General features: G+C 39.9%; 1 protein-coding gene across 3 annotated transcripts in view; it reads right to left on the bottom strand.

The window, feature by feature from the left end:
• Positions 1-14,331, bottom strand: part of tp53bp2a (tumor protein p53 binding protein, 2a) — a 33,927-nt gene extending 19,596 nt beyond the window's left edge. For all 3 annotated transcript variants that reach the window (XM_042501814.1, XM_042501815.1, XM_042501816.1), the window contains exons 1-3: positions 14,253-14,331; positions 13,806-13,962; positions 207-354 (exon numbers count right to left, since the gene is read on the bottom strand). In XM_042501814.1, coding sequence (XP_042357748.1) covers positions 207-354; positions 13,806-13,832 — 175 coding nt within the window. In that variant the 5' untranslated portion in view covers positions 13,833-13,962; positions 14,253-14,331. The remainder of the gene's footprint in view (positions 1-206; positions 355-13,805; positions 13,963-14,252) is intronic.
• Between the last annotated feature and the right edge of the window lie 92 nt (positions 14,332-14,423).

Genomic DNA, 14,423 nt, shown 5'->3' with positions numbered 1-14,423 from the left:
GAAATCACCAAGCAGTTGACCACACAGCTAATCTCTATATATGGGCTACTTCAGAAAAGCAATTTCCCTCTAATTAAAAGAAGGAAGACAAACAAGTGTCTGCACACTGTCCCTGTCCCACAACCAAAACAGCATGTGACTGAAAATCTCATGCTCTTCATTGTGTTTAGAAGGATAACAATGGGTGAGCTGGCACCGTCACTCACCAGATCCACGCCACATCTCAGACAGGTGGCAGTCAGCCTCCCCCGGCTCCTTGCATAACTCCACCACGTCCCGGCACAGCGTCTCCGGGGTAACTGGAACCTCAGTAAAATGCTGGTCATTGTTACTGAGGTATACTGTCAGGAACATCTGGGGACAGCGGGAGAAGCAAAGTCAGGCAGATTAGATAAAGACCATAAATAACAATAGAAGACAGAGGAGTGTGGAGCGAGTGACGTGTGTGCGTCACTTGCACTTAGACTGGCTTTTTGTGACTTAAATGTTCTGTTATACTTTATTCAAACAAGACAGCACATTTACAATTAAATTTACTTTACTGTTGAAGCCCAAGAGATACAAAAATGTTACTAGGTCCCATCTAGTAGTAATACTCCCATCAACACCTTTGTGTATAAGTGTCCAGGATGCCTTGTCACACAAATTTAATAAAGACAACATTTTGATCCTGCTTGAATCTTCATCAGGTCAAAAAGGTGAGGTGTGCATGTGTTACTTTTTTTTCCTCACTGTACACTGTTTTTCGTTGTTTTGTTTTTGTTTTTGTTTTTTTTCTAGTCTTGCACCTACATGATGTGTGTGTAATTATTCTCTCTCAGGGTGCTTATTCAGACATCACAACAACACGTCATATTGTCTGATTAACATAAGGGGGTGCGTGTCTGAGCGGGGCTACATAAAACAGGATCAGTTTCCCGACCGTCATTCCTCTATGTCAACAGAGAAATCAGAGGCCAGCTCTCAGAATTCCATTTAAACTCACGCCATCTAACTGCAAACTAGTGCTGTCACCACTGTGAGAGGTCCCAACACACACACACACACACACACACACACACACACACACGAAATACTCCTGCCAAGCACTCTCAAGAGACAGACCCACTGAGGACTCTGCAGATGTTGGATCTGTATGTTAGTGTGTGACTGACAGATGATAGAGAGACTGATTTAGGACTATTAAAAAAGAAATGGACTATCTCAATGAAGATGTCACTAGAGTGGAACGTGAAAGCCTTCAGCTACTGCAGAAGTAGGATCAACACATTGACACTGAGCAGAAAATTGAGCTGTCTCACAGCAAGCGTCCTGAAAGCTGGAATTCTTGACACTTTCCAAGCTGAAACTACATTTTCTGTACTGCTTAGAGACATTTTAAAGAAATGCTCAAATAATAAATAATACTTATACAGAATATTATTTATCTTTATAATTGTAGGCATTGGGAGTCTGAACTGCACCGAACAGTGCTTTAAAGTCTCGTAGTGGTGGCTGCGCAAAGGTAGTGTAGTTTGTTATAGCCTAATATTAGCCTTTTTACTTATGGCACCTGCATTTAGGCTTCAAAAATCCTGAAAATGGTGTTCATTAGTATCAAACATTTGTTTACTACAAAGCTTATTTTTCTGCAGTGATACAAAATCCAATGGAAAAATCCTGTAGGCTTTTTGACGATGGAACCAGGGCATTGTTAACTTCCGTGTTCACCTACAGAAAAACGTCATCCCCGGGGCACTCAAAACAGTGTCTCTGTGTAATCATGTACAGATGTATGCTTAAGAGGCTTTCAGGGCTGTGCTGGAATATGCTCCCATCTGTAATCTGATCACACGAAAGGAGAGTGAGAGTTTTGATAAGACCGTGACAAAACTAATATGACATAACAGAGGTGTCCTGGGGCATGGCACAACTTGGACTTACTGAACTTTTCTGTTTCAGCCCCGGGTTTTGACACAATTTAATATCTTCTCAGTGACTTCAATAACGCTGCAGTCTGAGAACTGGAATAACCTAGAAAGTGTGTAATTGTTAAATTAGTATTGTTTGTGCCCTAAACCTCCAGGATGGACTGTCAGGTTTTTCTATTCTCAGCACGCTGCCGTGAACGGCCGTGCCTACAGGGGCCGTGGTGGGAACATCAGGTCAGCAGGGTCATAAGCACAAAGGGCTTGGGGGGCGAGCATGCAGAGCAGCTGCAGCCATGGTGCGGAAACAAAAGTAGTAGCTTTTGAACTGTGGGGTGCACCGAGCAAAAGCACAACAGCCTTAAGATAAGTGACTTCATTCCCCTTTTCCTCTTCAAATGAAGACTACTGAGTGAGTGGGCAGGTGACATGTTTCCGTTGAAAATCTCCTTAGCAACATACACAACTGAAGAAAGTTTGATTTTTTTCTTTGTGATAAGGTGACGGTGGAAACGGGGGGGAAGCGGTGTGACTCAAAGGACCTGACTCAACTGGTTTGTTCCATAGGGATGTAAATGAAAGATCCCCATCAATGGAGCGAATCAGTAGTGAGTCATCCTTGTCAGTAATCTACAGTGCAAAAAGCTGTAAACACACATTGCCCCTGTGTTCCTCATCAGCTCTAGAAGACCACCCTGGAGAATAAAGCTAAAACCAAGACTTTTCCTTTCCTGTCTCCTTATCAGGATAGTTTTATGGTTTGTGGTATGTATCTGAGAACTAAACTGGAATCAGTCAACATAATAAATTACACTGTCAGGGCCGGTAATTAAAATAAAACCTCAACTGGCATCAATTTCACGTCAGCTATTAGCAAAAAAAAAAAAAAGCCATTCAGAGATCAGCGCAGAGCAGCTGACATCATCACAACTTCCCAGCAATGTAGGACATTCAAATGACCCTGTTAATATTTGGAGAGTGAAAGAGACAACAGAGTGAGGGGAGGGGGTGGAGGGTGGGAGAGCGCAGGACTGAAAGAGAGAGAGGAGACAGGACACACCGATGGGAGGGGACTGGAGTCTTGGCAATGCCTACACTGAAAGCCAATTCTCTTCAGCACTAAAGTTAATGATCCGGGGCCACCACTACCCTGTCCTATCCTTGATCCAGATGAGTTAGCACTTTGCTGCTGACCTTCATCCACGTATTGCATGCGGTCACTGCTTATGGGTAAAAATATTGCACACATGTGCTGCAAACAAAATTAATTAAGCTAATCATGGCAATTTTCATACATATTTGCATGTTCATATGTCTTGGGAACAGATGCAAAATAGGGTTAGGTAATACATTTTTAAATCTCCTATCACTATACGTGTACTAAAGGACATTTTTTTCCACTATTAGCAGACCAGTGTGTGTAAGAAAGACAACTTCACATTTAGCTTTCCATGCAATAACAGATTCTGTGAAATACACAGTGCTGGATTAAGTACCTGAAAGCAATACTTAGGTAAAAGTACAGAGAATGAGAAGATAATGAGAAAATGACTTTGGTTGAAGTTAAAGTCACTGACTGTGCACTAGCAGACTTGTGTCTCTTACAAGCTAAGAGAGAAATAGCTATGGGGTGGAAAGACTTATTAAGAATTTATCAACATGTGTTGCTGCAGAAAAACTGACATATACTACAAAAGTAAAGTGGTCAGGTTTTTTTAAATATCTGGGGGAGCTTCACAGACTTTTGAAACAAAAATTGATAAAGATGAATAAAACCTGGAAATGAGAACACGAGAATATAAAGTGCTGTAGCCTAAGTAATTTTCAAGATTTCTGTATATTGTAATTAGTGTAACAGCTGCTTTTCCACTCTGTTTTAATGACTTTTTGTTTTTGTTTTGGGCTTGCCTTTTTATTTTATTAAGTAAAATTTTGCTGCAAAGACTATTTTATTTATATGTAATATCTGTTATAATTGAAACCCCCAACAAAAATATTGTTTAAAAAAGATGTTAAAGTCACCTTTTAGAAAATCACGTGGGTAAAAGTCTAAAAGTATCTGATATTTATTGTACTTAAGTTAAAAAGTAATTTTATGATATTAAATATACTTAAGTAGTGAAAGTAAAAGTACAAGTTAACATTGTTAATACAAAGTATACAGTTAGAATTCTAAATCAGCATACAACTTTAGCAAGGAGCATACATTACACTTAAAAAAAATGTCTTTTTCACCACATAAAGGATTTCAAGAGCAAAATCCAGTTTTTCCTTTATTCTTCTGTCCAACTCAAGTTAAGGACAGATACTCCCAAAAAAAAAAAATGTTATTATTTCCTTACATTATACCACTGACTATACAATATATTAATATGATATCAGAATATTGTGTTTACTCCATATTGCTCAGCTGTACTGCAGTGCCTCTGCTAGCTTGATTAAGTGGAAAAAGACACCTTAAGTGGCCTACCGAGGCAGATAGGTCAGAAGAGCTCCCTGACTCCCCATTTTGACCCAGCCAAACAACTTCATTAAATATTCATCAATACAACAGTGAGTAAAATTAAACAGCTCAATAACAAACTGATATTCCAAAACACAAAAACAGTAGTACAGCAGTTTACCGGAAAGCATCATCTTAGGTCGCTTCACACAACCAGGGAGCCGAGCAGTACTCATTTCGATTGCACATGACAACGTTTGACAAAAATATGCTACTCGTGGCCTCTGCCCATCAGAGTGGATGACAGAAGCAACTGCTGAATTGCACTTCCTGCCTACCTGAGACAGGGCAAAGAGATCGCCCTGGGGAAGGAGAAGGGGGACGAGCTGCCTCGGCTGCTGCGGTTCACTATTATAGCGATAGATTTCTAATTCCATCACATCAGCTAAGTCAAAGCTGTCTCCCAGGGTTTGGGACTGGTGTGACAGCTCAGAATTGCAAACTGACAATTATAACCATTGCAGAGAAATGTGGCCATTAACACTGCAGCCTGCACTGTAGATATTCCTAAAAGCAGAGCAGCTATAAGGCTAGGTCATTGGGGCTATATCTCGGGGATTAAGTTAATCCGCTATATAAAAATATAGCCTTTCAACCAACCACTGGCTCAGTATTACAATAGTAAGCTTAAATTCAATAGCCTGCAGCTCGGCTACAGCCACTGCGCCTTAAGTTTAAAAGAGAGTATACCTCTGGGTAACCAAGGCCGATGAGTATGCAGGTGTGCATCCTCATAAACAGATCTCAAAGTTCAGTACCTGGTTTATAATGTTTAAATCCTAAAAATGAAAGTCCTGTAGTGACTTGGAGTTAAACAAAAGTCTTTGAGTCTTTAGAGTCAATGGCACATGCTTAAGAACATCTGTTCTAGACACACTAACACAGATAGGAGAGTGTGTGTCTCTGAGATGAAAGGCTGTAACATCAAACCGTCAAACAAAGGACGCTGTAATAAGAACACATCTTGGAGAGAGAGTGGCTGCAGCTGGCAGCACGTACTTGACCTGCCCTGTTGAAAAGAGCCGAGAGGTTAAGAAAGAGAGGGGAAAAAAACAAAGCGATACTGTAACAGTTTTGCTGTGTGACTGCAAGGAAAATGATTCTACACTGTATGAAGCTAAATAAAATGCAGTCCCACTGCGGAGGTGAAGGACTATTATGTGATTCACTGTAAGCTGAAGATATCAGCTCCAAAGCCTACAGCACATAAGATGCTGATTTGGCTGTTTACTGTGTAATTTGGAGCCCTTCTCCCATTTAAGCCAGAGGGGCCATGAGGCAGATGCCATTGATTGCAGTCCTGAGGGGAACAGGCTTTTCAAGCCTCTCTAGTTGTTTAGACAGAGGACTCTGAGATGGCTTGAGTTTAAAGATCAACACTGTAACCGTAGCCAATTACAGGAGGAATGCTGTGTTGGCGTGTGTGAGGCACTCCCACTGATTGTACAGATAACGAACATGTACACTGCAGCAAATGAATTCAGCCAAATTCAAGGAAAATTAATAACAAGTTAAAAGAATAATCTTTTTAAGCAAGCCTAAAAGCATATCAATCCCCTTGTCTCACCTTGATGATCCACTCTCTCCTTGTGAGGGTCAATTCGACTGCATTAGTCTCTCAAGATCCTTGTCCAAATGCAATTGTACCTATATTGAGTTAGGAGTGATCAAAACTCTGTGCCACTGCAGTTCCCCATTTCCAAGAATAGACCAACCACAGGAGATTGTACTATAATGGAATTACTCTGCAATATCAGGGTAACTAGTGAATGAAAGCCCATCCCGTCACTGAGGATTCATCGATACAACTAAAAACACCCACCGCAACATTGGAGATAATTTATTATTTCAGTTTTGATGCTTTACAGAAAAATCCAGTCAGATATCCTCACTGATGTTTTCCGTAACATCAGCAAGAAATTGATTTTCTGCTCAAATGATTTTTTTTTACAAAACTAGTATGTTTGTTTTGATCCATAATGTTTCTGTCATTTAAATATGAGTCTATTTTTCATAATCACTGCAGTTCAAACTGCAACGAAAGCTTTTTTACATTGCTGATTAAACTTCAGATAATTTAATAAGTTTATAGAGAATTTATTCTCTTCTGACTTATTACGTTCAGAATGCTAAAAATTTACACCTAGAATTGTAAGATCCCAAAATTACTACCGTCTTTATGATCTAAGAGTCAACATATCTAAATGTAGTCAATTTAATATGATATAAAATAGTGGAAATAGTCATGTGCTCATATGTCAGAACCACAAAATGTGTGATAGTATTACTTCAGAGATAACATGAAGTTATAACTCAGTTGTCAGAATTCTTAATCTCAATCTACTATTTCAACTATGGTAAAAAAATAAAAATAAAAAAGGCTGACAGCAGCCTGCTGTTGATTTGAATCAGTCATGTAAAGTTTGCCCTTCACGCTCAAGTGTAAGGGGAAGAAAAACATTACTTCTCTCTGTAGTAAGTAGAATTAAATATATTTTCAGCTTGTCGTAGTGTTGCATAAGTCTGCTCAATGTCAAACAGGGAACCTGTATACCCATGCATATTATAATGTGTCACTATGGTCCCAGTTTTACTTGACTACAACCTCCCGCTGATACCTTTTTATCAGTTATGTTCATTCATTAGTAGGTAGAGCTTTGCTGCTTACGTGATGGCCACAGTGTAGTATACTAACTTAAATTATACTGTTAACAATATGCTCCAAAGATAAAAGAGCCAAATATTTAATTGTGTTAATAAATACTGTGCAAAATATATAATAAGTAGTTTTATATACAGGGTTCCCATACATTTTTACCAATGAATTTTCAAAACGTTTCCATTACTTTTCCTTAATATTTTTCCATGATTTTATTTATTTATTTATTTTTTAAATTTCATAGCTTTTCCAGGAATTTTATGACCGCAGAAACCCTGTATATATGCATGTATATTTTATAAATAGCAGAGCAAATACTGACAGTGTCCCTGCCTTCGAGGAGCATGGATGTAGTCAGATCAAATGAGGCTGAGTGTCATACAGGCTTGATGTAACACACTGGGATTGACTTCCACGTATACATAACATCTAAGGCCTAGGGGAGGAATAGGACAACAAGGAAAGTGGACAGTGTGAGGCAGGGTGACAGCAGCAGAGGAAAACAAAGGCTATATCTTTGACCATGCCTGAGGGGGTCTCACCTTAGGGCTGCTGGGCCTTCTGTCTACGCACACTTTCAATTACACGTACTGCTGTGGTAAGCGAATGAGTCAACTGGTTCTTGTTGATGGAGTCACCTCTGAATCTGATTACGGCAAGTTTGTAAGACGCTGCTGCAGCATCATCTTCCCGCGTGTCTGTTCCCCCTGCCATAGCTTCAAGAGCTGACACAGTTCCAGCGTAGCAGTCCTTCAAAAAGGCGAGGCAGCAGAAAACTCCCTAATGGCTTTATGCATTATTCCTCTTCATCTCTCTTTCACTCTCCCTCACTTTCTTTATGCTGCATAAGAGGGATGAGGGGGCGAGGGAGAAAAGGTCAGGGGTAACAAACAAGAGAAAGCAGAGGGAATCTGGACTCACAGTAGCCTCATTCAGCAGCAACATCTAGAAAAAAGCTGCTTTTACTACACACTGAAGCTGCAGAGAGCTGTGACTCTTCGCTCAGGACAACCTCTTCTCTCTGTCTGCACTGCAGTACTTAGCCTATCACTTTATGATCTGCACTCTCGCAATAGTCCTCCATTCCTGGTCTCTGTGATGAGACCATTCCTACTTTGGGCTTATCTGGGAGATAAGGGAAATGGGAGTCGAAATGACGCAGAGGGAAGAGGACGTATCGTTTTTTCCCAAGTTTTCTTGACAGTTGGATGAAGTGATTCAGAGTAAGAACACGGCCGCAGCAAACTGGACACTATTAAAGATAATATACACAGATTTAAACTGCATAAAAGTGCTATATAAATAGTCTGTCAGCTGGTCTGTTATATGGAGGTCTACTGTATGCAAAACTCTTTTATCAACACTTATCTCATGAAAGAGACTAAAAGCCAAGAGGCAGCATTTCAAAATGCAGCAGGCACACTAATTGGCTTCCTTAACAAAAATGCACACTGAATGGTGCGTTTGTTGTGTTTAATCTGTCATATGCAAAAGAGACTTTGGTGAAGCAGGAGAGAGGGTGATTGGAGGAGGCAGAGTACAAAAGCCCCTTTTCAACACAGGAACTTTTCCAGGAACCTTTTTCAGGACCCAGGAACATTCACTACGTTTTGTTCAGAGGAACCAGGATCTAAATTTAGCTCCCAGGCAGAAGTTTCTGTCCCCACAAAACCCTGGACCAGGGGCATAACTCACCAAGCAGCCAGTGCTGGTTTCCAGTAACATCAATATTAGGACTACAAGCGCTTAAATGCAATAAATGTTTGGCATTTAAACAAACCAAAAGAAAATTCATTGAAACATCAGAATGGCACAGCGGTAAATTATAAAACAGTTGTTTTGTTGTCTTGCAAAAAAAAAAAAGTCTCTAAAAACCCACTGTTTTCTGCTAAATTTTAACATTAGCTTCATGGCTCTTGAGATGTGGTAGAAGTGCTAACAGGATTGCACAGAAGAAACTTTTGATTCCTTTTCAAGCAGGAGGATTATGACCTAATAACCTCTGGTAATTTGTAGGCTAATAATTGCAGAAGTAATCTGTGATCTTAAACCCATCATGTATATAATTTATCAAGTAAAAATTCCACTGGAAATCACCTGCCATATTTTGCCAAACACAGAGTTCATGTGTCATATTAGTTCTGTTTGAATCAGCATCCATGTCATTCGAGGTCTCATTTAGGTTTTCTGTTTTCTCCGTGTTTCATTTCTGCCTCTTTCTCGGTCAAGAATTATGAAGGCTGCTTTAGGAATAATAAATAAAAGTTTTGAAAACATTTTGGGTAAAGGAAGCACATGTCCCTAAACAGCATGGAGACCTATTCGCAGAAAGAGCAAGCTCAAATCAATTAGAAGAGTGAAATCTTGAAAGATGATGAGAGGGATAACGTGACAGTGTGTGGCAGAATTTGTTCTGTTTGTTTAACCCACATTTAAAAGACAATAAGGATGTTAACACTGTATGACAACGCTAGCAATGATGTGTAATGTTTCTGTGTGTAAATAAGTGCGGTTACATGTACATCAATAACCTGTTGATGAGGCTTATACTGGTTATGATCATAATTGGGATATGGTGTTTACATGAAAACAGAGAAATCGGGTCAATCATATTCCCTCTATACATCTCAGTTTCTTTCAGAGTACTCCAGGTAGCATATTCGGGTTTCTCATTAACGGAATATGATGTTTACGTGCTCAAACACATTGACGGGATACTTCAGAAACCCGATCACAAATTGCTTATTAATGTCCATTTAAATGCACCGTGTGCATCTCATACAGGAGATAATGTTTGTAAATCCATGTAAAATATGGACCTTGTTGAGCTAAAATGTACTGTGTGAAACACAGACATGGGGTGGTCATTTCTAAATCACATGAGGTCTGCAGGTGACACTAGTGTTGGACAAATAGAGCTTTAGTTCCTGCTTTAACTTAATTCCTGGGACTACTTAGTCAAAAAAGGGCCACAAGTTTCCTAGAAAACTGATTTCCAGACCACCCGGAGTACACCTCTGAACCATGGCCTGCCTGTTCCCCATGGTTAGAGTAGTGTTTCCACCTCAGACAATGCTGTTACCATGCTCGTGCTGCTTTAAAAGGTTTTTTTCTGAAATTGTACCACTTGAATGTGTAATTCTGCTTTTCGCCTGGATTCCTCACAGATGGGAGTAACTCAATATTCCGTGGTAAGTAAGTCGATACCTGCTCAGGTGACTCTGGTGTGCCTCCTCTCAGAAACCAGGCTGATGTGATGCTGGTATTGTGGCGTTAGTACACTGCACAGTTTGCATTCAAGATAAATAATTAAAAGATCATCAGTTGTCTAAGCAGATATTCTTTTTTCTACCCTGCAATGATTAAAATCTGGCTTGTGTACAAAATGTTATAGTACTCACAGTACAATAACTATATACTCACAGTGACAAAACACACATAACCAGCTTGGTGCGCTGCTGTTTTTTTTACACCACTCTTTCAGATAATACATCATACAAAGGACTACTCTTCTTCAAATTTAAGTCAAAACATTGCCCTTGAAAGTCCTTCACTACCATTGATGAGGCTGCTTACGCAACCACCACATACTCTCTCACAGACTAAACACAAAGCCTATAGTGGCTGCACAGAAAGCCTTCTCGGGTTTCTGTTGACACACACAGCAAAATCAGGCTTCCCAGAGCATCACCTCATTTTCCCACCATCACAACACCACCACCAACACCATCGAGTCTAGCAACAGTGAGATTTGTTGCAGCGTAAGTGAGACACGGGACAAATCTGTGTGGTCAAAGAATGCAAAACCAAATATTGCAAGGCAGGCACAGAAAAGGTTTATCTGACTGGAAATCTACACAGCATGCAACTCATGTCATGGGGGAGGAATGAGGAAGTGGTATGTGCCCTGCAAAATTTGAAAAATCATGTAGAAACTTTTCCCCACTGATGATGACTGATGTTAACAATTATTTTTTTGGTTTCTGATCTTTTTTTGTTGCCAGCGTAGGCTAATGAATATAATTAATCTTGACAAAAGTACATAACAATGAAATATTGGCTAATAAACCAGCAGGGAATTCAAGCCTAAATGTGTCATTAATAAGTGTCTGCAGAACAAAGCCTGGTTCAGGTAGAGATAACCATATATCAGGAGTAAATGAGTTATACCTCCCTATGGTTCAATGAAGGGGGAGCGTCCCTTATCAGGGTGCTGCCACACAACAGGCACACACAATGTGCTTTCCACAACATGCTGTTAAAGAGTCCCTGCAGCTCATTGTGTTCAGGAAACAGTGACCCCTTATTTACCAACCCGGCCAGCAATTACGACACTACATTCACACTACCCCTGAGCCCCTGGCCTGTACAAGCAGGGTCATGGGCTACGGGTGTAATTTCTAAGACAATACCTCCCATCAGACATGGCTACATAGAGGCCATTTTGTGTTTATCAGGCGAACGCCAGAAGCTGTATCTCATTCAAACACACTAAAAGACACACACCAATATATTCTCGGGTGACGGAATCGGGGTAAAGAGGGCAATAACAGCGATCTCATGCAGCCTATAGAGAAACAGATCTTGAATGAAAACACACTTGAGGGACAATTCATACTGGTGTCCACAACAACAGCACTTAGTGATAACAAATGACCATGTGCCGGTAGCAGACTGAGGTCATGCACCAGACAGGAGGCATCCAGATACGACTGTCTCCACAGCTAAGATGATTAATTCACTGATCAAGCTGTTTTACTGGAAGCACAGGTCTGAGCAGAGACGGGTATCATTAGGAGAACCTGAGCATACCACAGAGGATAAAAGTGTTTTTATTAAGATCATTGTAAATTAACTGTACGTGTATGTTGTAAAGCGTGTAATTTAACATATTTGTTCACAAAAGCAAAAATGTCCGGAATTTACCAGAGAAGCTGAGGCGAAAAAACAAAAACACAAATACTATGGTGTTAACATTCAGGTAATGACTGGTCTGTCCTCTATGAGCTAAACATCCCGGAAACTAGGGCTGAGCCAGATTAGTTTTGAAATGATTACTTTAATAAGCCGATCAGCAGAAAATGAACCAGCAACTATTTCGACAACAGATCAAACATTAAAGTCAGTTACCAAGATGACATGTCAAACATACTCTGGTTCCTGTTTTATATAGCCTAACTAGAAAATAAGGCTGGGCAATATATCAATATTTTTATCAGTATCGTGGTATGAGATGAGATATTTTGGAAATCATAATACTATAATTTTTCTATTTTGCTGGTCTTATGGGCTACAGTAAAGTAATGTAATTTTCTGAATCTACCAGACTGTTCTAGCTGTTCTATTATTTCCCTTTACCCATTTAGTGGGGGTGGGAGGGTGGGGTTGATACAACATAGTATCACAATATTTTTGTATGGCAATATATTATCGATACACAGATGCAAAGTAACGTTTTTTGTCTAGAATACCATGATCAATTGCTTTTTGAGTCCACTAGATAAATTTTGCCTCAATAAGAATGACTGACGCAAGACAAGCAGACGTTAAAAATATTATCATATTAGATAATACAAATGTTAAACAAAGTTTTCCTTTTAGTGATATAAGTTGCTGTTTAAAAAGTTACACATCGCAAAGTATCACAATATTGCAATACTCAAAATACTGCAACACGTTTAAAAACGCAATAATATTGTTTTGTGGCTTATTATTATTAATAAAAAAATCTCATAAATATCTGTATTTTGTAAAAGCACAAATAGTCAATATCATGATATATCATCCAGCCCACTTGTAAAGTGGATATCTTTATGTTGGTACAATAAAATGAACAATATACATGTCACCTTGAGCTCTGGGAAATTGTGAAAGACACGTTTACTTCTTTATGGCATTTCATTGAATCAATAATTAATCAATAATGAAAATATTTGTTGGCTGCAAGTGAGTAAATTCTAGTCATAAGAATTTTAGCTAGGTTTAACGCTTACTAGTTTCCAATCCAGCAACAATTTTCTGAACTTTGCACCTTTACCAACAAGCTTGCTAGTCATAAACTTGTTACTATTTCTATTTGTTGGGAGGGTTATTCCTCCACAGTGAGCACATGCACCAGTGTCTGCTGCACTCTCTCCACACATCAAAGAAGTGCTGAGAGACAGAGGCTTTCACTGCAGCAAAAGCAATGGACCTCTGATGATGGTGATGACATGGCAGGAGTCCAGAGCTGAGGTTAGCGTAGTGCCATCCAGACTTGGCAGGTGCCTTCTGCTTGTTGTGTGTCCTCAGCAGGATGGATGTGTATATACCAACAAAGCATACAATGAAAGCATCCACAGTTAAGTGAATGTTTTCAGGTGACCTATCCCGTGACTGGATACAGATACAACACGGCGTTTTGACGCAGGAGACTGGTTTACATGTAAAACAGACGTAGTCGTGTGCGTGGACTAATATCCCACAAAGCAAATAACTGACATAACCTCAAACCACATGCTCCGATCACACACAAACAGCTGTCACTGCGAATAAACTTCACAACAGAGACCCGTGCTGCCATAATACTGACACAAAGTAGCACCCGCATCAACTTGCCACGTCAATTTAAATGCCCAGGTAATATCACAGTGGTGACAATATCATCTCAAAGCGCTTATATAATGTCGAAAGCGTAATTATTAAGCTACAGGACAACGCCGAAACTTATAGCCAAGTAAATAAAACAGAAACTCACCGGCATCATTTTAGCTTCGTACCGCATTTAGCTAACCAACACAGCACGAATCCTCACTGGCAGTTTCGACGAAAGCTGCGGGACTGGCGATCACTTTAATCCCAGAGCCTAAACCCGCGATGGGCAAGGCTACTTTCTCCTGCTTGTGGGTCCCGTCCTGCATTAAAAATACAGCACTTCGTTATTTTACAAACCACACAAACATATTAAAAAAACATAAAATACACTAATGTTTATCCTATGTCGAGGACCTGTTGCAACAAATAACAAGGCCTCCACGACAAAAGTTTCCGTTGTAGTTCTGTGAGCATCGTTTAGAACTTTTAAAACGGCTCGTTGTGAGCGCGAGGCACTGTTAAAAAGCCTCTTGTTTTGTAGGTAAACTATAGATTAAACATATTTTAGGTATATATAAGGATTATTTGGTATTTTCTAGGTTTTGCTTACCCGAGGACTCCTAGGTAATGAGCCCGAAACCCCGTTGACTGACAGCGTTGCTCGATAGCTCGCAGCCTATCCCAGAGTGACGTATCGGGAGGAAACTCATTCCAGTTAGGAATTCAAGCTCCGCCCCGTTTGGAGCAGAAAACACCCCCAACGGTTTAACACCGGACAGAC

Source organism: Plectropomus leopardus, chromosome 15 (genome assembly GCF_008729295.1).
Source record: "Plectropomus leopardus isolate mb chromosome 15, YSFRI_Pleo_2.0, whole genome shotgun sequence".
Lineage (NCBI taxonomy): Eukaryota > Metazoa > Chordata > Actinopteri > Perciformes > Serranidae > Plectropomus > Plectropomus leopardus.
The sequence above is the reverse complement of the archived record's forward strand: the minus strand, read 5'-3'. Positions and strand labels throughout refer to the sequence as shown.